At 39.0% G+C, this 23,716-nt stretch overlaps 1 protein-coding gene across 1 annotated transcript; it reads left to right on the forward strand.

Annotated features, from left to right (window-relative positions):
• The first annotated feature begins 5,431 nt into the window (after window positions 1–5,431).
• LOC124874365 (ceramide synthase 2-like) lies at window positions 5,432–23,194 on the forward strand. The gene is made up of 10 exons (XM_047375708.1): window positions 5,432–5,644; window positions 8,317–8,434; window positions 10,549–10,667; window positions 10,883–10,940; window positions 11,139–11,189; window positions 14,405–14,497; window positions 15,802–15,930; window positions 20,315–20,421; window positions 21,331–21,487; window positions 21,565–23,194. Exons 1-10 carry the CDS (start codon window positions 5,469–5,471, stop codon window positions 21,769–21,771), a joined length of 1,215 nt encoding a protein of 404 aa, XP_047231664.1. The 5' UTR covers window positions 5,432–5,468; the 3' UTR covers window positions 21,772–23,194.
• Window positions 23,195–23,716: the final 522 nt, after the last annotated feature.

Consider the following 23,716-nt stretch of genomic DNA (forward strand, 5'->3'; position numbering starts at 1 on the left):
ATGGTGCAAGGAGCGCAAATCTTGGGCTGTGGACAATGTGAAACATGTATTGTTCTCTGATGAGTCCACCTTTACTGTTTTCCCCACATCCAGGAGAGTTACGGTGTGGAGAAGCCCCAAAGAAGCGTACCACCCAGATTGTTGCATGCCCAGAGTGAAGCATGGGGGTGGATCAGTGATGGTTTGGGCTGCCATATCATGGCATTCCCTTGGCCCAATACTTGTGCTAGATGGGCGCGTCACTGCCAAGGACTACCGAACCATTCTTGAGGACCATGTGCATCCAATGGTTCAAACATTGTATCCTGAAGGCGATGCCGTGTATCAGGACAACAATGCACCAATACACACAGCAAGACTGGTGAAAGATTGGTTTGATGAACATGAAAGTGAAGTTGAACATCTCCCATGGCCTGCACAGTCACCAGATCTAAATATTATTGAGCCACTTTGGGGTGTTTTGGAGGAGCGAGTCAGGAACGTTTTCCTCCATCAGTATCACGTAGTAACCTGGCCACTATCCTGCAAGAAGAATGGCTTAAAATCCCTCTGACCACTGTGCAGGACTTTTATATGTCATTCCCAAGACGAATTGACGCTGTATTGGCTGCAAAAGGAGGTCCTACACCATACTAATAAATTATTGTGGTCTAAAACCAGGTGTTTCAGTTTCATTGTCCAACCCCTGTATTTCTGTAGACCATGGATGGATCATGACACTCCCATCAGGAGCTTAATAAAATAGTTTTTTTTAAGGAACATGGGCTACATTTCATCATTTCTGTCTTAATATTTAAAACACTTATAAAGTTTTAACTTGAGCTGGATTATTCTATCCTGAACAGATCATATTTAGAACATATTTTGAGTTAAAAAAAAACTTCATTATATTTGTAAAAACACAAAAAAGCCATTTCACTGCTCTTTGTTTTTCTAGATTTTACATTGTCAGTCAGTCAGTCATTTTCTACCACTTATTCCATAGTGGGTCGCGGGGGAGCTGGTGCCTATCTCCAGCAGTCTGTGGGCAAGAGGCAGGGTACACCCAGTCCATCACAGGGCAACACACAAACAACCATGCACACACTCATTCATACACCTAAGGGCAATTCAGAGTTACCAATTAACCTAACAACCATGTTTTTGGACTATGGTAGGAAGCTGGAGTACCCGGTGAGAACCCACACATGCACGGGGAGAACATGCAAACTCCATGCAGAAAGACCCCAGGCTGGGAATTGAACCCAGGACCTTCTTGCTGCAAGGCAACAGTGCTACCAACTGCGCCACCATGTACAATGCAGATTTTACATTGTACAAATTTTTAAATTTTTGACACTCAATTTTGGGTGTGGGTAGGAAGGGGTGGCACGATTTGTACAAGAACCTCTTTTGTTGACACAGAGATATTATTGTTGCTGTAGTGAACAAGTGGGGCCCCAAATACCATTTTGCTTTAGGCCCCATGCATTCTTGGATTGGCTTTGAGCATTACTTTATAATATTTTTACTTAAAAAGTATTTCGTGTTTGATCATGATTTTGGATTTTTTTTTTTTTTAATGATGTAGTTCCTCTGACAAACCTGTAGTTATGTGCAAATTCAGGTGTTATTCTATAATACAAATGAGCAAAAAATAAATAACACCTTTACAAAAAGGCAAATTAAAGCATTAGATACACAAATCTCCAAATGTGATTTTTTTCCACAACATAAAGCTTTTTAAACAAATAGCTAGCTACTATGCATGTTCAAACAGCTCAAACTACTTCCAGTGAAGAGATGTATATTCACTGGACACAGCGGGCTCAGCAGATTTAAAATAACATTGATACTAACATTGCCGATTAAATATTCCAAAAAGATTAGATTCTACAAATTCACCCCGGGGTGACATTTTTATTTTTTTATTTAACAATTGGAAACGTCATTATATTAATCATGCTTTGTGTTGGTCCGGCACATAAAACACAAATTAAATACACTACATTTTGTAAATACATAAAAGTGTGAAACATTTAGCGAGTGTGCATAATGTAGATAAATAATTATCTCCAGCATGTTAAGAGACACTGACAGGGTGAGAATGTGAGGCATGTTTTGGCTGGTATATGATGACGGTGGTTTGTTTGTTTTATGCACGGTTATGAAGCTTAAAAGCCGCAGAGCTGATGATAAAATAGCGATGATGACTGAACGCGCTTCTCCCCGCCCTAGGCAGTCACAGAGAGGCGTAAAAACGAGCTCCTCCTCGTCCTCACCCATTTGCCGCTGCTCGTTTCCCATCCTCAGCACATGACGAGCCCGAACAGGTGAGCGCAACATTTTCCTGCTATAAAATGCTATGTTTAACTGGATTTTAAATAAAAACATGTGTTTGGGGAGATTTTTATTGGTGGCGTTGATGGGTTCTCGGGTTGGAGCGGTGATGAGAGGGATGGGCGTCCCTTCACGGCTTTACTGATCAAATGCGGCATGCTTTAACCCTTAAACGGAGGTACTTGGCTCAGCATAGAACCTCCAAAATTGCAGATGTTTTACTGTAATTGCATCGTAGTTAATGTTGCCGGCAGAATGCGCATCGCAGCCTGATCAATATAAGCTTCCTATTAGGATGTAGCATTTTAACCCAAACCACAGGCTGTGGCTTACTGCAGGCCGGAGGAGTAAAGGATCTAACGAGCTGCAGAAATAATGGTATATTTGTGTCTGTGTTGTGTTCACATGTACAGTAAATGCTGCAAGAACGCTCATGCCCATAAATACTTAATTGTATGTATACACAGATTCAATTCAATTCAAAGATACTTTATTGATCCCTGAGGGGAAATTAGAATTCCAGTACAACCCATCCAAACATACATCATGACACAAGATAAGGGGGGACGGGTCACCGAGGCTTTGCTGCCAACTCACAGGCGCTGCCCTTGCTAGATGAGAAAAGAGGCCACATTAGGTAAGTAGAGGAAAAAAATCATATTTCACACTTTATCCTTAGCAGGATACAGTTTGAGATTGCAAAAAACCTCAGAACAAAGAAGCAACAAGTTGACAAAACAACATCATGCCGGGAACGGTGAAGGTGGTGTGAGGGGGTGCATATGTTTATCTTGAGCATGTGTGTGTGTGCGAGTGAGTGTGTGCAAGTAAGTCCATGAAGCACTGTCACAGAGGCCATTGTCCTTGATGGTATGTTGGAATGTTCATCAACCGGCCACAAAGTTCTGAGCAGGTCCACAGATGTCCTCAGGGAAGGGAGGGGGCAGAGGGAGCAGAGCGTCATGTTTACATAACTTCCAGGAGAAGTTGAACATAGCCAGCCATCAAGGCCGTGCAGGGGAGCCAGATTCAGAAAAACAATAATTATTTGGGTTAGGCTGACTCTTAATTTTCCGTCAGCATTGAGAGTCTCGCTGGTGCTTCTCAAAGGCGAATCCAAATCCTCTGAAGATCCCATCACACATGCCAGGCAGCCTCACAATTGCCAGAACAGCTGCTGACATTCTCAGAATTTCTCGATATGCCAGGTAACCGCTGACTCCAAAAAGCAGAAATCCTGATATCAAACATCCAATTTATATACACATCTTCCACATCCTCGACTGACATTATCGACAGACACACAATCCTCCACTTCTGCCAGGAGTCCATTGTGTATCCAGAGAAAAATGTCCCGTCCGGGCAAGTGGGCTCTCCCGACCCCTGTCTTCTCGTCGAGAAAATTTGATCAATTGCATAGAGAGACCAGCTGACCAAATCCATATTTTGGAAGAATTTGGAAGATATGCAAAAAGAGGCTCCAAAAAAAGACAAGACACAAAGCTGAAGCAGGGCAGATATGGGAGGGCTGCAGGAGACAGAGAAAAAGATCAGACACAACATTATGACCAGCAGTCTAAAATCGTACGTGTCCCCTTTTTGCCAAAACAGCCCTTGACCACTGAGGTGACTCAACTATACAACTGAAAGTGTGCTGTGGCATCTGGCACCAAGATGTCAGCAGCCGACCCTTTAAGTCATATAATATGTGAAGTGGCACCTCCATTGATTGGACTTGTTTGCCCTGCACATCCCATACATGCTCCATTTGAGATCCGTGTGATGTAAAAGTCAACGCTCTTAAGCTAATTGCTGTGCTCCTCAGGATGATGTACATAGTCTGCAAACATGCTTAGGTAGGTACCTTTAACAGTAACATCCATATGGATGTCTTGCATAAGGTTGCCTAGCAAATCACTACCCAAACCATCATCGTGCCTCCACCAGCTTTCCTTCTTTCGTGCATCCTGGTGCTTGTGTTAGTCAGGTGTGCGCACGCGTGCTTCACAATGCACGTAATGTAAAATAAAACATTTGATTCATCAGACCATGCCCTCTGTTTCTTTTGCTCTGTGCTCCAATTCTGATGCGCACGTGCACATTGGCGGCACCTTTTTTGAAGGACAGGTCAGCCTGGGTGTCTGGTTTGTTGTGCAGCTATGCAGTCCCATATACAACAAGCTGTGATACATTGTGTGTTTTGACACCTTTTTATTAGAACCAGCCTTAACTTTTTCAACAATTTGTTGTCTGTTGTGTCGGACATCACAGTCCAGTCTTTGCTCCCTATGTGCTCTGTTCACCACTGTTCCTTCTGTGGATCACTTTTAATAGATAACGACCACAGAAAACAAGAAACACCCCACAAGAGCTGACGTTTTTTTGCTTGCTACCTTATATATGCCCTCCACTAGTCAGTGCAATTCATTTCACTGATCAGGGGTCATAATGTTATGTCTTATTGGTGTATTGTTTTGCCATGTATTCCTAGTCTGGATAAATATACAGCAAAAAGATAATGTGTCTCTGACATCATTTAACAGTCAGTCAGTCAGTCATTTTCTACTGCTTCTTCTATAGTGGGTCACAGGGAAGCTGATGCCTATGTCCAGCAGTCTAGAGGCAGGAGGCAGGGTACACCCTGGACAGGTCGCCAGTCCATCGCAGGGCAACACAGACACATACACGACAAACAACCACGCACACACTCATTCACACCTAAGGGCAATTTACAGAGACCAATTAACCTAAGAGGCATGTTAGGTTAATTGGTGTGCTAACAACTGCACCACCGTGCAAACCGTGTTAAAAATCATTTAACATATTGGTGTAAAAAATAGCTAGATATACAAAATATAAAAACCCATATTAGAGCAAACACATGATATAACCAAAGTAAAATAAACTGCATTATCATTGAAAATGAAAGTTGTGTAGCAGTCTATAGTCCTTTTATTAAAAAAATTTTAGTGAAAAATACAACTACCACTATGGTGTGAAGTATGTCCTGTTAAACGTCTTTCATCTTATTTCTTAGCACTCATTGTTATTATGAAAGATTCATTAATAATTGAATGAGGCGTATCTGTTTGGGAGTCCAGCAGCTCTCTTATGCAAAACAAAACATCTCCATCTCTCCTTTCTTCAGGATGGAGGCCTTGTTAAACGAGTGGCTGTGGCAGGAGGAGTACTGGCTTCCTCCTGGCATCAGCTGGCAGGACATCAAGACGAAGGATGAGGATGGCCGTTTTCCTCTGCCCAGGGATCTCCTCATCACGTTGCCACTGGCCTTTGTCTTTATAGCCCTGAGATATGTATTTGAGAGGTGAGCTATCACTATTGCTAAGCCTTTAGGCTGTCACTCAGGGATTTAAGCTCCCCTATCGGTCACATACAGGTTGTAGATGGAGGGATTAAGTTTGTGGTGTCAGCCATGTCTTCTACTTTTAGAGTTTTATGGATGCATTTGATCTGGTTGCTGTAGTAAGTCACGTTTTTTATGCTGATGAGGTTGATTTAGAAGAAAATGCCTGCACTGCTTTTTGAAGAGTGAAAACATGTTAACAGAAAATGATTGTGGTGAAAAAATGCCTTCAGTTTATCTGTGAAACTGCAGATTCCTTTTCAGGATGAGATTAAGACATTACAAACGGCAGTGTTTGTTCTTTATTTTATTAGTAACAGAAAATACTTTTAATCCCTTTCAAACAACACATTTCAACTCAACATGATAAACTTTTTTTAAATTACATTTCATAAAGTAAATGAAATTAAATGTCCTTCTTTATTATGTTTACTTGAGAGCAGAATGGATACTGATGGACCTCTGAAAATTGTAAACGTCTTGTGGCATGTTTGGACCTTTAGATCTTTAGCAGGTTAATGTCTTTAGACCTCAGCACCGTATCCATGCTCTAGTCAGGTGGTCGCTTGTTGCCACAGGTTTACCACAGGCTCCGTTCAATGTCTGTTATTATAATTTGCTATGCAATATGTTTTTGGTTTATGTTTAGGAGGCGGTGTGCCACCAATGATCTTCCTGTGTAAACGTACTAAGAACTTTGTAATCATGCATTGGCTTTAGAAACAGACACCAACTTGCAGTTACAACATTTTCAAGATATTATTCTGACTGTTGTGAAGTGCCTTGAGACAGCATGTGTTGTGAATTGGCGCTATATAAATAAAACTGAATTGAATTGAATTGAATTCTGAGTAAAACTCACAGTGAATCTGCAAACAGCAGGCTCCAGAAATAAAATCTAAGTTTGGTGAAATTAGCTACATTTGGATGTTCTGCAGATGCAACAATTTTATATAATATCTACCAAGATTTACCAAGATTCCATCTTTAAACAGTTCGGAAAGTCCTGTATCAGCGTGACATTTTGCCTACCAAACTCGACACGTTTTATGCTAAAACCTCTGGCTTTGCAATGAAACATTATTTTCCAACATTTCTTAGGTGACCTTTGCAATCCTCCCAGTGGACACAATTAGCATTCACCAGAGCTAACAAAAGTAAGGCAGTTTAAAAATCAATAAAATAGCATTACTTAAACATCTACATTTTACACTGTTTTACTTTTATATCAGCCAGCTAGACTGACTGAAAATGCTTTACATGTTCCATTCTCAGTATGTGTTTCTTACCTCCATTTTGCATGTAAATACCCACAATCTTCTGTGTAAAATAACTGCTCAGTGCAAACTTGATGATGGTTTAAAGGTTCATAAAATAAACCTCACTGAGATTTTTTTTATTTTAATTGTTTTAAGATGGTTGAAATCTGCTTTGCTCTTAGTAACCACTTGGCTTGACATTAGCTTCAGTCATTAGTTTTAACCTAACTGAAATTATACAAAATGATGACACCAAGAAGTGTATCTACTGTAGGTTATATATTCACTGCTTCTAACCTTTTCACAAAACCTCAGTTTGAAAAGAAGAAATTACTCACTGAAGTTCATTGTAATAAGACAACGCAAGCTGGACAGAAACATAAATACATGTGTTTTTTCTAGTGGTACTTACTGAAACCTGCTGATGAATAGATATGACTGGACTGTGAAATCGACTAGTCGCTGACACACGTGAGAGTTCATCAGATAGAAGTTTTTAAATGGTTTTTCCTGTCAGCTGCCTCGTTGTCTGAACTGCCTGAAGTGAACTGTGGCATGCTGTAGCACGGGGTGGACTTTGTCTGATTTTTGTTGAACCTTCATGGGGTATTTAAGATCAGAGTAGTAACATTAGTTTTGCATTAGTAAGAGCATGAAAAACAGATAAATACCAGCTCATTCCTGTGTAGGTATGTGTCTGTTTTGGCTGTGATGAGCTTCTGTGTAGTTTTAGCTGTTGTGAAGCAAGATGGATGAAGTGGTTTTTCATTCAGTCACCTCAGGGTGCACTTGTTTATGTGCTGAGCTTACCACACGTCTGCCTGTGTTGTTATATGCTCCTGTAACCTGAGTCTGTGTGTAACTGCATAAAGCCACACCGACCTTCTCATTCTCCGTGATCTGTCCCTTCATTCTCACATTGTGATGATTATATCTGAGATAGAGTTACACATGTGATTATAGTACCAAAGTGAGCACAGATACAGACATTTGTCAAAACTACTGTTTCTCAGAAACCCTCATTGTACTTCTGCTTTTCTTGTCCCTCCGTTTCTCTCTGACCTACACGTGCACTCATAAACACCCACAGATCAAGTGTCTCTTGATGCCATACCAGCTAATGACCAAGACTATATGGTCAAATGTCATAATACACTAATGGGAGCAGCTCTACAAGCTGTCAGGAGTTGCATAATGAGCTCTCATGTTTCCATGCTCAGTACTGTATTGAAGATCCACATTAGGCAGCTGTTGCTGCTGATGGCTTACATTGGTCATGTCTGAATCATGGCTTATCCAAAATTTGTGCTCTTTGCTGTGAATTAAGTGCTACAATTAAAAACAAAAACTGCTCCTCTGTTTTCTTCCCCTCAGGATCATCGCCATTCCTTTTAGCAAATGTTTAGGTGTGAAGGATCGAATTCGGATTCAAGCTCCATCTATCCCAAAGCTGGATGCCTTCTACAAACACATCAGTGGACAACCATCACAAGTTTGTACTTCTCTTCCTCCTGATTCATCCTCTCCACTGTACAAAACATAGAGGCTGCTAACCTGCTTGAGCATCTAGACGGGAGAAATCCCAAACCTTTCCAGGATCCTCTCACAATGCTCTGATCTGATTTTGTGCAAAGGATTCTTTTCCACTCTCCTCTGAGTGAAAGTGTTGGGAAAATTATATTCACACATTTTCAGTACAGGCGTCCATGTTCTTCACAGACCAACATGAACTAGGCTTTCATGCATTTGGATACTCATGCTTTGTGTGCCCCAATCTAAACACATTTTAAAAACGGTAATTGTTTAAAGATGGAGGCTGGGCATGGGCTGGAATGAGATTCTTATGGTATAATTGCCTTGAATAAAAATAACACGTTTTCGCATTAACAGGGTATTTATACAGAGATGTAAAACAAAAATGCATAACATAAACTAACTGCTTTTAGTTAAAGGAAAAGCAACAAGTTATTATAATTTTTATTTAATATAACGCCCTGTAAGATCGCTACAGGAGATCCTTCCTGTCCACAGACATCAGCATCTACAACAGCTCTTTGAAGAAACTTGTATAATATGAGCTACAACAACATTTAATTTCCCTTTGAAATTAATAAAGTATTTTTGAATTTTAATTAAATTAAATTCCTTTCTCTGCTAATGTAATCAATGTTATCTATCACGTACATTTATTGATATTTGTATGTCAGCTGTAATTTTTAAACAGCATTACCTGCATACAGTTGGGTGGCCCTCCTTTACTTTCCACACCATAGGATTCTGTACTTTTTGCAACCACAAATGCAAATGTTTCTTGTCATGTAATTTAAGGAAATTGGTTGTAGCCATCTTTCAGGCAGCTGACTGGCAGTGCTCAGCAACAGGTTAGGAAGAATAGTGACTATTTTACTCTATCCTCCATACAGCTGGATAAAACTGTGGTCAACTCTCTATACCCACTCCTGTCTATACCCACTCTACCCACTCCAATGCCAATATCCAGTGGTCATTGGGCAAGAGGTGGGGTACACACTGGACAGGTCGTCAGTCTGTCAACACAGAGGCACAAAGGACAAACAACCATGCAAGCACATATCTGAGGGCAATTTTGACCAATTTAATCTAACAGTCACGTTTGTGGACTGCGGGAGGCAGCCAGAGTACCCAGGGAGAACTCACGCATGGACATGAACATGCAAACTCTGTGCAGAAAGACCCCAGGCTGGGATTTGAATCTCAGACCTTCTTACAGCAAAGTAACAGTGCAACCAACTGCACAACCGTGCAGCATATGCTGGCAGAATTTGATGGCGCTGGAGGGTTAACACGTACTGGTTTACATGTAAATCTCCTAGGTGTGGTGATGCATGGTTGCAACATCAATGAAACTCACAATTTGAGGCTTTGTGTTTCCTTGTTTCTAAAAGGGAGCAGTTAACACGGGAAGGGTTCTCAGGAATAGTCATTATATTGAATATGAGTGAGAGGTTCATATGTCATGAGGCTGTATTGGGACTACTTGACATGCTCCTTCAGTTAAAGGAAAGGAAGGGACAGTTTGCAGCACTGGATCCGGCCCTGTTTTTAAACATTTAGCGTGACAGATTGGTTGGGTATTCAGTTAAAATAAATGTTTTTTTATTATTTTAAATGTTTCCATTGAAGTGAATTGAAAATATTGTTTTATTTTTAAACCTCTTGCCTGGCGTTTTCAGAGCGACCTAAATTCACTGAGTTACTAACACATGAACACATCAATTTGAAATAAAAAATTGGAAATATCCCTGTTTTTTGACATCCATGTCCATGAACCCAGAGTTCTGGGTTTTATATTGGTCCAAAGGTGTTTGGGAACTGGGTTTGAATTTAGATGTTGAATTTTTAACACTGGTTTGTTTCAGGATTTGTGGAAGAAACATTAGAATGCGGTCTGTTTGGACTCAAATCTCCATAATGTCTTAATGATGGAAAAATCTACCAAACTTAGTTTAGAAAAGTATGTTTTGAAATATATAATTTGTTAAAAACCTAGATTTATTTTGTGTGTGTGTGTGTGTGTGTGTGTGTGTGTGTGTGTGTGTGTGTGTGTGTGTGTGTGTGTGTGTTTAGAGTCAAGTGGTGAGTTTGGGGAGACAATGTGGACTATCTCAAAGAAAGATTCACACCTGGTTCAGACACAGAAGGAACCAGGACCGACCCAGCAGCACAAAAAAGTTCTGCGAGGCATCGTGAGTTCCTGTTATTTTAAAAATTCAATGAATAAAGGTCTCCAGCTAAACATCTGGAGACCTCCTGAAGCTTGTGGATTTTTATTATGTGGTGGGTTTTTTGTGCTTATTTTGTTGCTGTGTTTCATTTTGCGTACTACAGATTTTTTTCAATTTGATGAAGATTCTTGCCAATTTTCTTTAGACTGCTAAAAGATTATTTTAAATATTTGCAGTTGGCGGTTTGTGTTCTACATCGTCTCCTTTGCAGCAGGACTCGGCTCGCTGATTAATGTAAGTTTTTCAGTCTCTTTTTCACACAATATATGCTTTTACTTTAAAATACTGTAGAGTCTGTGTGAACACTAAAGAGCTGGTATCATTGACCTGTTGACACAGAGATGTTGGGAAATACATTCAGTTTCCTTATGATTCATATTCAGAGAAATATGTGTTTTGTTTTATTTAATGTTTGTTTCCTGGATCTTCCAGACTGCCTGGTTCTGGGATCCCAGAGAGTGCTGGACGGGATATCCCAAACAGGTGAGCAGGGAATGGCATGACTGAAACACATTGTTGTGGATAAATGGTTTGCATTTAATTTATTGTAATTCTGCAATGATGCAGAAGATAAATTAAAATCAGTAACGTAACGTGCTTCTAGTGGTCACGAAACTGTTTGTTGTATGAAAGCAAGATGGCATCTTTGTGGAAGTAACCAGTGGAAGTAAACAGTAACCACACTTGTTTTTAGGCTCCAATCTACTTACAGTTGTTATAACTGTTGGCTAAATATACATTTTAATGTGCAAAGATATTAAATACTACGTTTTACAATACAAGGTCTAAAATATGTTGCAAACAATTTATAAAACAAACAGAAAGCAAGTTGTTCATGAAAGGCTCAGTTTTGACATTTTTGTCAGACTCTGCAGATATGTAAATTTGCGAGACCACCACGAAAATAAAGCAGAGGAATTTTGAGAAGATAGAAGGATTGCTTTGAAGAGCTTTTAAAGAAACGAAATGAGAAAGAGAAGATTGAGGCATGTCGAGTGAAGTTGGAAGGCCAGAGGTGTAATAAGGAGGAAGTGAGGGCAGCTGTGAAGAGGATCAAGATTAGAAAGGTGGTTTATCCACATTAAATACCAGCAGAGCCATAGAGATGTACAGTCTTGGTGCAGATCTATAGAACGCAGATAATAAAGTGTCAAAAGAGATAAACTGTGGTACTGTATTAGATTAAGTGGGTGTAACTGCAAAGAATATGAGGATGTTTACTGCGTGACTGATGGGTTCACAGTTTACAGTTAGATCAGCGACCAGATTTGAGTCCCTGCATTTTTGAAGTGGTGATGGACAAGTTAACAGATGAGCTCAGGTGGAAGATCCTATTTACTATGATATCTGCTCTGTCATCTGAACTCTCAGTTGGCAGCTGATGTTCAGCTATGCTGGCGATTTCTTCATGTTAAAAGGGGGTTTTTACTCCCCACTATCGCCACATGAGGAATTTCTGCCAACTACTTCTTCATCTTCTCCTTCCATGATCTACATGTGTTCTTTACACCTTGAGATAAATCGAAATGCCCCTTCACAGAATGGTTGTAGCTGAACTACCTAACATCTAATACGTCCACCTCGGGACGTATTACTGTATGAACTGTAGGGGTTGCAGAGCGATTGTCTGACACTCCCCTTTGGCTCCACATTCCCAGTTACATGATCTGAAAGCACACACTGCCTGTTATCTCAGCGGATTTAGTTGTATGATGTAAAAAGACAAAGTGATCTGTAATGGGGGGTTTTTGCTTGTATGATCTGAAAGTGGCTAATGATTTGATGCAATCGACTAGGCTTCTTTACATATTGTTTTACCGGTTTGCATTATAAACTGAATCTGAATGCACTGTGTTATGACTAGTACCCAACTGTAATGTATGGTACTGAATTTCAATACGGCCATACGATTAACACGTATGGCAATGAACTGATGATTTATAACTGGTCGTAAATAAGACATGGTTTTCTTGTAAAGTGCCTGGGTATGACATTTGTTGTGAATTGAGGATATATTAATAAAATGAATTAAACTGAAACAAGGCAAATTAGAATAAACAAAACAGAAAATGTGTGTGAATGAGAGGGAGAGAATGACACAAGTGAAGCTTTACGGAGTACCTGGGGTCAACCATCCAAAGTAATGGTGAGTGGATAAGAGAGGAGAAAGACAGAGCAGAGGCAGGAAGAAGGGGTAAGAGACTTGTGTTAGAAGTGATTTGTGAGACTGTGAAGGGGAAGGTTTGCAAGATCCTAGTAAGGCATGCTAGAGTTTGGAGTCAGTGGCGCAGACTAAACTACAGGATGTGAAGCAGGGGGTGGCAGAGCTGAAGATGTTAAGACAGTGACCAAAATGGACAGGATGGTTCGGAGACAACTTCAGAGAGGCAAGGCTGAGATGGTTCAGACGTGAAAAGGAGGAATAGTTGATTTATTGCACAAAAAGTGCAATGTGTCATTACTGGTCTTAAAGTTCCAACATTTCAAAGTTTTGATTTTATATCATAGGCTGGTTAACACACACCTTCCTGCTAATGATTATCAAAATTCCTTCCCCTTCTTCACAGCCAACCTGCATTTATACGTCTAGACTTTCTTAAACACCATGAGTTTTAAAGCTAATATCTGTGGTGTGTTGATGACAGCTTGGTATGCATGCGTGTCGCCTTTCCATCCTTGGAGCCGCCCTTCTTCATGGGTTCATGACCGCGAACAGAAAATAGTAAAAAAACGTCACAGTTATCTGGATCTGCAGTGTGACTGATTACAATGCCTTCACACTGTGCTGAGATGTCTGAACCCTTTATGACAATAAAGAATGTTTTTCGAGGAATAAAACTTCCCCTTCACTTCCTACTATTGTGTCCCTGCAAACACTCAGTGTTGAATGTTGTGCAAGTATTTTTACTTGAGATAGTGCGCCACAATTTCCTTTGAATAAAACACGTCCTCTAGTTCTGTGCAGAATGGGAATAATGTTGATAAATGTTTTACAATAGAACAAAATGTGTTTTTGCATTTAATCGGTGGCACATTTCTGTGTGTTTTAAATTTACTCCTCTCAAAATCAGTCCCATTAACCCCATTCCCCATACCCAACTCTCCAAACTGCCTAACATCTGCAAGCATTTGGAGAGTTGAGAGAGATCCTAAAGCATTTTTGAGAAAATGTATTCGTTGTGCTTTGCTGCATGTACAGTGCCTTGCAAAACTATTTATATGGCAGGGGATACAGCACACCTGAGGAAGAAGGAGTCCTGGTTAGATAAAACCAAAACTGAAGCCTTTGGCCTATGCGTGGTATAAATTTAACACAGCATATCACCTTGAACACACTTATTCTCACTGTTAAACATGTTGGTGGCAGCATTATGCTGTGAGGACAGGTGGATATATAATGTACTGACTGATGTTTGCTGCATCCAAATATTCTCCACACTGGTCAGAGGTTTCTTTGTAAAAACTGTGTTTCATTTTCTTCCACTTCGGAATTATGTAATACTTTTTGTAGGTCTGATACATTAAATCTTAACAAAATACATCACGGTTTTTGGCTGTAATGTGACTAAATGTGAAAAGTTGTGAATACCTTTGCACACAATGAATTTCCTCTGACTGCACAGATAAGGCTGATGTTTAAAAGTTCTCTGTGAATGTAAATGTTTGCTCATTGTGATGCTCTTCCTCTCATTCTCCAGCCTGTGGCAGATGCTCATTACTGGTATTACATCTTGGAGCTGAGTTTCTATCTGTCCCTGCTGCTAAGTGTTTCAGTGGATGTCAAGCGAAAGGTGAGTATGATGGTGTTTATGCTGTTAGCATTTATGCATAGTTCATTCAGAGATTAGACATTTTTTGTCCGATTTCTAATCACCAATTTTAGCAGAGCTCAATAAAATACTTTCGAATGCATTCTGAATTACCTGAAAATATATCCGTCTATGCAATAAATGTTCGCAGTAAAATTTTTATTAAATATGATTTGCTTTTTGATAAAACAGATTACAGCCTATTAACATATTTTTACTACATCTCAAAATCTGGAAGTGCACCATATCACACGATATACCATTTTATTCCTACAAGAGGCATTCAAAAGAAATTACAGTTTTGTCCGACTTAATATTAAAGAAAAATTTACAGTTATGCATTCAATCATTCAATCGTAAAATCTATTATTGTAATTATATAGAAGGCTTCAGGATTCTTTCTGTGAGTGGACATTAATTAAATATAATAGGTGCAGATGTGAAGTCACACAGTGTGTGAGAGATAGAGAGCAGTCAGTCTTACAAAGCTCTAGAGTTTAACAGGATTTCACTATTATTTCAGAACAAAGACAAAATGATTCCAGAGTTAACATTTTAGCTATCATTAGCCTTCTATTGTACAGCATGTTTAGTGGGGTTATCATTGCAAACTGCAAACATCAGTCTCCGTGTGTTTTCCTTGTAGAGTTGGTAGGCCCTGACCTTAACATGAAAAGTCTCATGATAAACAGTGTTGGAGTCATCGAAGGGATTAAACTGAGCAACTTTGCTACGTTTAACTTCCTGTTTCCAACTCCCTATTAGAAACAGGGAGTTAGAAACTCTATAAAACACATAAAACACACAAGAGCTTCTTATATCTGGCTTTCTGTGCTTTTACTTGCCTCAGTGAAAGGGAAAATAGCTAGCATAACATTGACTGACTTTGGCCTCCAGCCAATTTCTCATTGCTTTCTTGGCTTTTTGTCAATGTTGTTTTTCCTTAGTCTAACTTAAATTAACACTTATGCTGAATTATTTGGTTTTGCATCATAACTTCCTCCATTTTGTATTTTATCACAAATCAAAACTAAGTTTTCCAGGTTTTGTTGTCTGCAGAAAACGTTTTGCACATAGAGTAAAACATTCTTCGTCATCTAATTACACATTCCAAAGATGCATTTTACTTTCAGTACAGTAGAAATGCTCTTTACATTGACAGCTTTTCAGACAGTTGTTTCAAAGACTGTTTAATTTTTTTCTGCACTTTTATGCTAGAAGAACCTCACATTGATGAGTCTTTGTTAAAGCTTTCGTCTAGAATTTTTTCTGTGCAATTCTTTCAGGATTTTAAGGAGCAGGTGGTTCATCACATCGCCACTATATTTCTTATCGGATTCTCCTACTGCGCCAACTATGTGAGGGTTGGCACGCTGGTGATGCTGGTGCATGATTCCTCGGACTTCCTTCTCGAGGTAATGGACCACACCTTGGTCGAAGCAATAGCTAAGTCTTTAAGTTGTGCTCACAGTGAGTCCGTTTTTATCTATTCTTTTGTCACCACTAATACTTCTGTGAAGTGGAGCAGAAGGAAAGAGGAGTGAATGTACAATCAATTAAATTGAAAGTTAATTAAGCTCGCAAAGCCCACAAGGAAGTTCACTTGTGTATTTTTTGTGAATGTTTCCTCATGATTTTTACACATCCTACAAGAGAAGATAATTATTGGGTTTGGCAACAACAAAAGCCTTGAAATTCCCTGTGTGTAATATAAACATGCATTTTGTATCTTTAGGGGATTTGTTGAAAAAGAGTCGTGACTAGCAATTCTGTCAACAAGACTAACAGTCCATTGTCCTTAGTTTCATATGGCTGGTTTTCCTGTGATTCACATGACGTTAACAACATCTAAATGATCCAGAGCCATTGTCATCTTAGAGCTGAGGAAAGATATAAAACTAGTGATTTCACCTCTGGCGTTATCACATGTTCTCGCCTTACTGTCTGACATTAAATCAGACTAAACATTTCCTGAGATATGATTACTAAAATTATGTCTATTTGCAAAATGTCAGAATATTGAGAGAAAACTTTCTTTTAAATCCTAAGTTTACATACACTAAGATTACTATGCCTGCAAACAATGTGGGGAACCCCAGATGATGATGATGATGATGATGATTTTACAGCTTTTTAAACTTCTGTGGGCCGAAGCTGTTAAGAGCGTGTCACTATCCACAGTGAAACGAGTCTTGTACCAACATGGACTGAAAGGCCACTCAACAAAGAATCACCTAATACTCCAAACCCAACATGAAAAGTCATGTTACAGTTTGCAAATGTTCTCAGGGACAATTCCTTTATTTTCAAAGACAAGTCCTGTGGTCTGATGAAACTAAACTTGAAGTGTTTGTTCATGAGGACTATCGTTACATTTGGAGGACAATTGCAAGCCTTGAGAACCATCCAGCTGTGGTGAAGTACATGCCGTGTGGGTGGTTACTTTTTCAGACTGTGGGGCCGCCTGGCTACTGATGATATCTTTGTTAATCCCAACTGACCTAAAAGAAGAAAATGTTTAGTCTAATTTAACAGCAGGCAGTTAGGAAAAAAGGTTATATATCTTTTATACGACTTAAGTAAATATCTGGTTTCAGCTGTTTTATAGCCACAGTGAGATAGGGGCTACTTCTTGCATATTACATCAAATTTCATCTTGAGTCAGAGCAGCTAGTGGTGTATCAAAATTGTTTTATTCCTTCCTGTGTAATTGAAAGTTTAATTTGAACATCGGGATAATTGTGACATTTTTTGAATGGTAGCAAAGGGTAAAACCCCTTTAAATTTGTGATAGACTGAAAGCTTCTGTCTTATTCCTGTAGCTGCATCCTCTGAGTTTAGTGAAAACAAGTATGCAGGTTAGAAAAATTCAGCCAGAGGGTTGCATGTCAAAAGAGAAGAAATGATAAGTTCTTCATTAAGTAACTCAAATCCTATCAATATGCATTTTTGCAGCTACCGATTTGTTAACTTGAAGTGATTTATCCTCCACTCTCCTCAGCTTTCTTTTTTCATTGTTTCCTCTGTTTAATTGGCTGGCTTTGCAGTGAGGCTGAAGGAGGTACATAGGCATCTGCATTTGAAAGGAACTGAGCAGGAACAGGCGTTTTTTGTTTAAAGATTCATGATTGGCTCGCCTCCTGTCAGTGACTGATTTTCTACAGCAGAGCAGCTTTGTTGGGAAGTAGCAGTTTGGGCATCTGACAACACTCACAACAGTGAATGCCAGGCTTCCTTTCAGCTCCTAGCGTTTGCAGTAGATCTAAGAACCTCCTCAACAAACCATTTGAATTAATGTCCTAGAAGATCAGAGCTTCGTTGGCAGATTAATCTGAAGCAGTAGAAACCTAAAAAAAAACTATCTGGAGTGTTTTTGTTGTGGAGTGTTGTGCTTATAACATCTGTGATCTGTTGTCACTGTAATAGATTTCCCACAATTCAATAATTATTCAATAAGAAATAAAATAAAATAAAATAAAATAGAATAGAAATGGATAAAGAAAAATAATCAAATCAAATAAATAAAACACAATTTTCTAAAAGGCCTTAGAAAACACCAGGGTATTCATCCTAGATTAAAAGCAGTCATTGGTAGAAGCAAAAAAAGAGATGGAGAAAGAGGCTATTTCATTTTACATGCCTCTTCGGAAAGCCACGGCTATCTTTAAAAAACTGGTTGGAAAGGAGAAAAGCACCTGGTAGGATGAATGAGGTCAGCAATATTCAGTCATGTGAAAAAAATAGCACAGTCTGTGTGTTATTCTAACCTTTTGGGACACATGAATATTTAATATCAGTTTTAACAATGCAGAAACATTCAAGTAATAACAGATGAAAGTGTGTTGTGGGGTAAACATTCCTCAGACTGGTATTATTTCTAAGGGGATAAAACTAGCTATTATACATTGGTTAAGAAGTAAAACAAGGTACATTTTTGTTGTTTAGGTGCAATAATATCACTATTTTTTTTAAGGGGTGTTCTAATTTTTCACCATGACTGTAGGCTGACACTTCCCCATCCAACATTTTAAAAACCAACACTAAAAATTTGAACTTGGCTCCAAATTTGACAGCCAGTGTGTAAACGCAAAATTTAGATGGTTGTGCAAATTTGTCATCCTGCACCAGCACAGACAGGCACCTAAATAAAATATGCTTCAACAGCCAAAGTGCAATGGTACAAAAAGGGTGAATTAAAGTTGCACAGAACATATATGCTTGACCATTTTGCAGGCTGCATTTACTTGTTAATTGAATTTATAATTGGCAGCAAATAAAAAACTATGTTTTTTAACTTGTTTTATGTAGTTTGCCAAGGCCCCTAGACTGTGTGAACTGCAGCCTCCTGACACCTAAATATAGTTATTTGGGCATATAAAATGGACTGAATTTATATATAGAATATATATTTATATATATTCTAGTCATACTGACCACTCAGAGCACTTTCCACTGAGGCCACATTCACCCAGTCACACTCACAAACGCACACATATTTATACATCGATACACAAGAGGCACATTGTGGAAGAAGGTAGCTGGAATTGAACCAACAACTTTCAGATTGTGGATCCACATTGAAGACGGTCTGTAGTTTACGTACTGTATAAAATCAAACAGGTGCTGCAGCGTACAAGGATTGCTGATTTATTGGAGGATGAAGTTGTGTCTCGTCTGCATAGAAGCTGGATGAATTCTGCGTGTCATCTGTAGCAAGTACAAAGAAAATAAAACACAATTAAGAACAAATCATTGCTAAAGGTACTGAAAATATCTGACATGTAAATCTTTTGAATGTCTGACCAGGCACGTCCCTCAAATTCTGCTGGAGCTCTAAATTAGCAAAGTGTTGAATGCAACATTAAAAATCCAGCAGAGCTAGAATCCCACAGTCCTTCGGGTCTAAAAATCTTTCTGTCTCTCCCTAAATATTTCAAAAATTGTCCTAAATTAAAGTTGACATTGTAGTGTGCAAAAGGTGAACTTGGGACAGCCATTATTTGAAACCGATTTTTGGTGTAACGTTTACACTGTGGCTGCACTGTGGGGCAGAAGCGAGAAGGTCCTGGGTTCAACTCCCGGCCTGGAGTCTTTCTGCATGGAGTGTGCATGTTCCTCCTACAGTCCACAAGCATGACTGTTAGGTTAATTTGTCTCTCTAAATTGCCCTTAGGTGTGAATAGGAATGGTTGTTTGTTTTGTGTGTCTCTGTGTTGCCCTGAGAAGGACTGGCAACCTGTGCAGGGTGTACCCCACCTCTCACCTTTAGACTGCTGGAGATAGGGACCAGCTCCCCCCTGTACGGAAGAAGCGGGTATAGAAAATGGATGGATGTTTACACTGTTTCAGCTGCCATAAATGTATTTTGGTAAAGGGTTGTATTTCACATATATGAAGTTCAGTGCAGCTTTCTGCTCTGAACAACAGTAAATGTACCGATGTCTTTGGAAGCTATTTGAAACTTTTTATGTTGCTGGGCCTTTCTCTGGGCTAAACCTTCACTTTGGTATACCCATTTATTATGTAAAGTTATGAAGAGCACTATTTTTTCTAAGCACCCTGCTCAACAATTGTCTAACTTCCACGTAAACCATTTGCAATCCAAAATAGAATTTCGTTGCACCCATGTGGAGCAATGACAAATAAAGAATTTTATTCTATTCCATAATGCATCATAAACAAATTATTTTTGCTCATTGGTTCTTTATTTATTTTAGCAAGCCCTGAATCTTTATAGTTCCTTTAAAGTCTGTTTTAGTATTAAACAAGCAAAAAATGCATTTGTCTGCTCTTTTCTAGTCTGCCAAGATGTTTCACTACGCAGTGTGGACAAGGACATGTGATTCGCTGTTTGTCATATTTGCTGTGGTCTTCCTGGTTACAAGACTAGTGGTGTTTCCTTGCAGGTAAGGCTGCATGTTGTCACTTTACTTACACTGCTGTGTTTAACTTACTGGGGATAAATGCCAAAGGTAGAAGTTTAACCCTCCCGCATTCCTGGCTAAGCGCTAGTAAAGAGCGAGGCAGATGTCACGGGAGGCGCCAGAAAGAACTGCATGCGGGTTTGCTCTGACCCCCGCATGACCAAACATCTAGTACAGTGGTTGGAAATGTGATGTGGAGGGCTCCCTGCAGCCCAGCGTGTGGGAAAACCACAAAGGAGACAGGGGAAATCTCGAGTAGCACACACGGGGTCCGTCCGACCCCTCCAGGACTGCAGGACGGTTAAGAATAATCGGCTTCAAATGTAACAGATATGTGGATGATATGTTGTCTTTCCTCGATGCCTGGCAGAGAGCTGCACAAACTAGCTCTTTCAGTCAACATTATAGGAGCATTAATTAAGTTTTAGTTACAGTTTTTAATGATGTCTGATGACTAAAAAGACTTCATTTACTGTGAAGTCAGCTATACCATTAAAAATATGACAGCAGACATACAGAGAAGTATGAACCAAATATTATTTGATATTACAACAGATGTAAAATTAAAATGTTCAGAGGTAAATTTTCAAATACAAAATTAGACAGTGTTTTCCATGATAATGAATCCCCTTAAGATGTGTAAAAAGTCCTAAAAATGTATATTTTATTCCAATAGCATACTCTTACAATTAAACATTTAGAAAAATCAAACCTTTAAACAAAAGTTTATCTGTTTTTTGGCCTCAAAATACCATATTCAGAAATAAAAATAACTGAAAAATCCCAAGCAGTGCACTTATTGACACTCTAAACATGTATAGTTCAGATGGTGAGACAACTTTAAACTGGCTCCACCAGACCGCGTCACCTCTTCTGTCCATGTTCTTACAGAATTGTCCATACAACCATGGTGGTGTCGCTTGAGTTTTTCCAGCCTTTCTTTGGTTATTATTTCTTCAACGCTCTGCTGCTGGTTCTGCAAGGACTGCACATCTTCTGGGCCTACCTCATCCTGCGCATGGTGTACAAGTTTGTCTTCACGGGCAAGGTGAGTGCCGTTGAATCAACAGCATGATGAAAGTATAGGGTAGAGAAATATTGATGACCTTTACGTTTTACACTCAGGTGGAACGAGATGAACGCAGTGATGAGGAAAGTGAGGTGGATGAACGTGACAAAGAAGAGGAACCTGAGGAAGAGGAGGGTGAGCACAACTGTGAGCAAAGGAAAGAGACAATTAACCCCAAGCTGACATCGCTAGCAAACAACTGTGTCCTGAACAACTTGACCAACCAGAGGAATCTAAACAGCAGGCTCCGAAAAGCCAGATAGTGGACTCTCCTTCCCTTCTGCTTACTAGAGATAAACTCAATCTTTTGTGTGTCTGTATCCAGCACTGTTCATGAACCATTTCAGGTTAGGGTAGGTCTGAATCCTTCTTTTCTTCAAAAATAGAGCATCAAAGCACAGATGACTGTAGAGCTTTACAACCAGTCTGAGTCTTACAGGAATCACCATCAAACAGCTACTTACAAGGAAACCGTAAGATGTATTTAACGTCTAACTGTAGTTTGTAAATGGTTTGTTTTTATGTACTTTATTTCTATTTTATTGTAATAACTTGTTTGCAAATATCTTAAGGAAAAAAATCCCTTATTTCTTCCTTATTTTTGGAAGCACTGAAGGTTTTTATATGAAATCTACTTGTCATATGATATGTGGGATATATATTTAAACAGAACAAATGTAAGGATAGCTTTTATTTTATTTCACCCCCACAGCTTATAGTTTGTTGTACATATTTAATATAAAATATTGATCATAGGAAGCTGTTTGGAAAACTCCTGAAGTCCATAGTTCTAAAGTTAGTATTTGTAGTAATATTTGATTCACTTCCATTTGTTTCTGTTCGCTTACTAAACATATGGCGTCCCCTGGTGTCTAAGAAAGAGAATATACTTGTCAAGAGGGCTTCTTTTTTCTTACTATATGATATTCTTTTTATCAAACATTGTACTGCTTCTGAAGATGTTTACTTGAACCATATTTGTGCTTCTTGTTTTCCGACATTCATTAAGAAGCTGTTACAATTTGAGCTGCTGGCCTTTTGTCCCTATAGCTGCTGGTTTTACCATAATTTAGCACTAGAAATCTGTATGAAGTCTTTGTTACTTTTCTTGGACAAACATATGAGAAAAATGTAACTGTGAGTGATACCGCTGGTCAGTATGTCCTTCATACGCCATAAAAAGTGAGTCCAAACAGAGGCGTTTACATCCCGAAGGTTTAATGTCACAGAAAAAGAGATTTTGTTCTTATGTGTGGCATATTTGGCATGAGTAGCTTACTGATAGAACAAAGCATGCATTTATCCAGTGAACTGCACAAACCAGAGTCTTTAGTGTTGCAGACAAGCACCGATATACTTTATCATTCTCTCGCCGTTTCTGATGTGTTTACTGGAGCTCTATAAACCACTGGTTGCCGTCACGGTGCACACATAACACATCTGCTGCTGTTCTACTATATCTGAGAACTGTATATAGACTGTAAATATTAGGGGGGAGTTAAAATAAAAAGGGCTGATTTACTGAATGACACACATGTTGAGATCCTATTGAGTATTATTATATTATTGTTTTAATACATTTATAAGGTGGTTACACTTGACTATGCTGTAGTGAGTGCATTGGATGTTTTGTTTACTGGGTGACTTGTTGAAAAGTTTAATAAATTATTTATGTTTAATAAATAAGCATTGAAGTCAGAAGATTTTTTTATTTTCCTGATTTTGAAGAAAAGCTTTTCTTTCTATTGCTTTTACTAAAAGTAAATGACCTTACCAATTCCTTTTAAAAGTATTTTAAAGTTTTATTCATTAATGAAAATATGAAAAGCGGTCATATGTGTTCTGTTCCTTTTACTCTGATGCTGCTAAATAAACCCCGAGCAAAGAATTGTCTTTAGAAGTCGCTTAATTATAAAATTCATTAAAGAGGAACATTAGTGAGCAAACAGCATGTTTACAGTTTAGCCAATATGGGGCACAGCAGTCATGTAAAAGAAGGTGCTGTGGTCAAATAAAACCAATACACTATGGTGGAAAACTAACATTGCACATCAACCTAAATAGCTATACCATCCACGCAGCAAACCATAGTGGTGGCATCATCATGCAGAGGAGATTATTTTCTTCATCATGGGGAAGGTGGTCAGAGTTGATATTTTCAGTTCAACATTCAGCAGGACAACACCTAAGCATACATTGTGCAATGGA

This window comes from Girardinichthys multiradiatus, chromosome 9, assembly GCF_021462225.1.
Source record: "Girardinichthys multiradiatus isolate DD_20200921_A chromosome 9, DD_fGirMul_XY1, whole genome shotgun sequence".
In the NCBI taxonomy this organism is placed as follows: Eukaryota; Metazoa; Chordata; class Actinopteri; order Cyprinodontiformes; family Goodeidae; genus Girardinichthys; species Girardinichthys multiradiatus.

What these genes read in the sequence shown, in the direction of transcription:
- LOC124874365 (XM_047375708.1), top strand. Translation starts at nt 5,469, where the DNA reads ATGGAGGCCTTGTTAAACGAGTGGCTGTGGCAGGAGGAGTACTGGCTT. An exon ending in AAAAAGTTCTGCGAGGCATC is followed by an intron (nt 10,668 to 10,882) that starts GTGAGTTCCTGT and finishes AAATATTTGCAG; the next exon opens with TTGGCGGTTTGTGTTCTACA. An exon ending in CCTCGGACTTCCTTCTCGAG is followed by an intron (nt 15,931 to 20,314) that starts GTAATGGACCAC and finishes GCTCTTTTCTAG; the next exon opens with TCTGCCAAGATGTTTCACTA.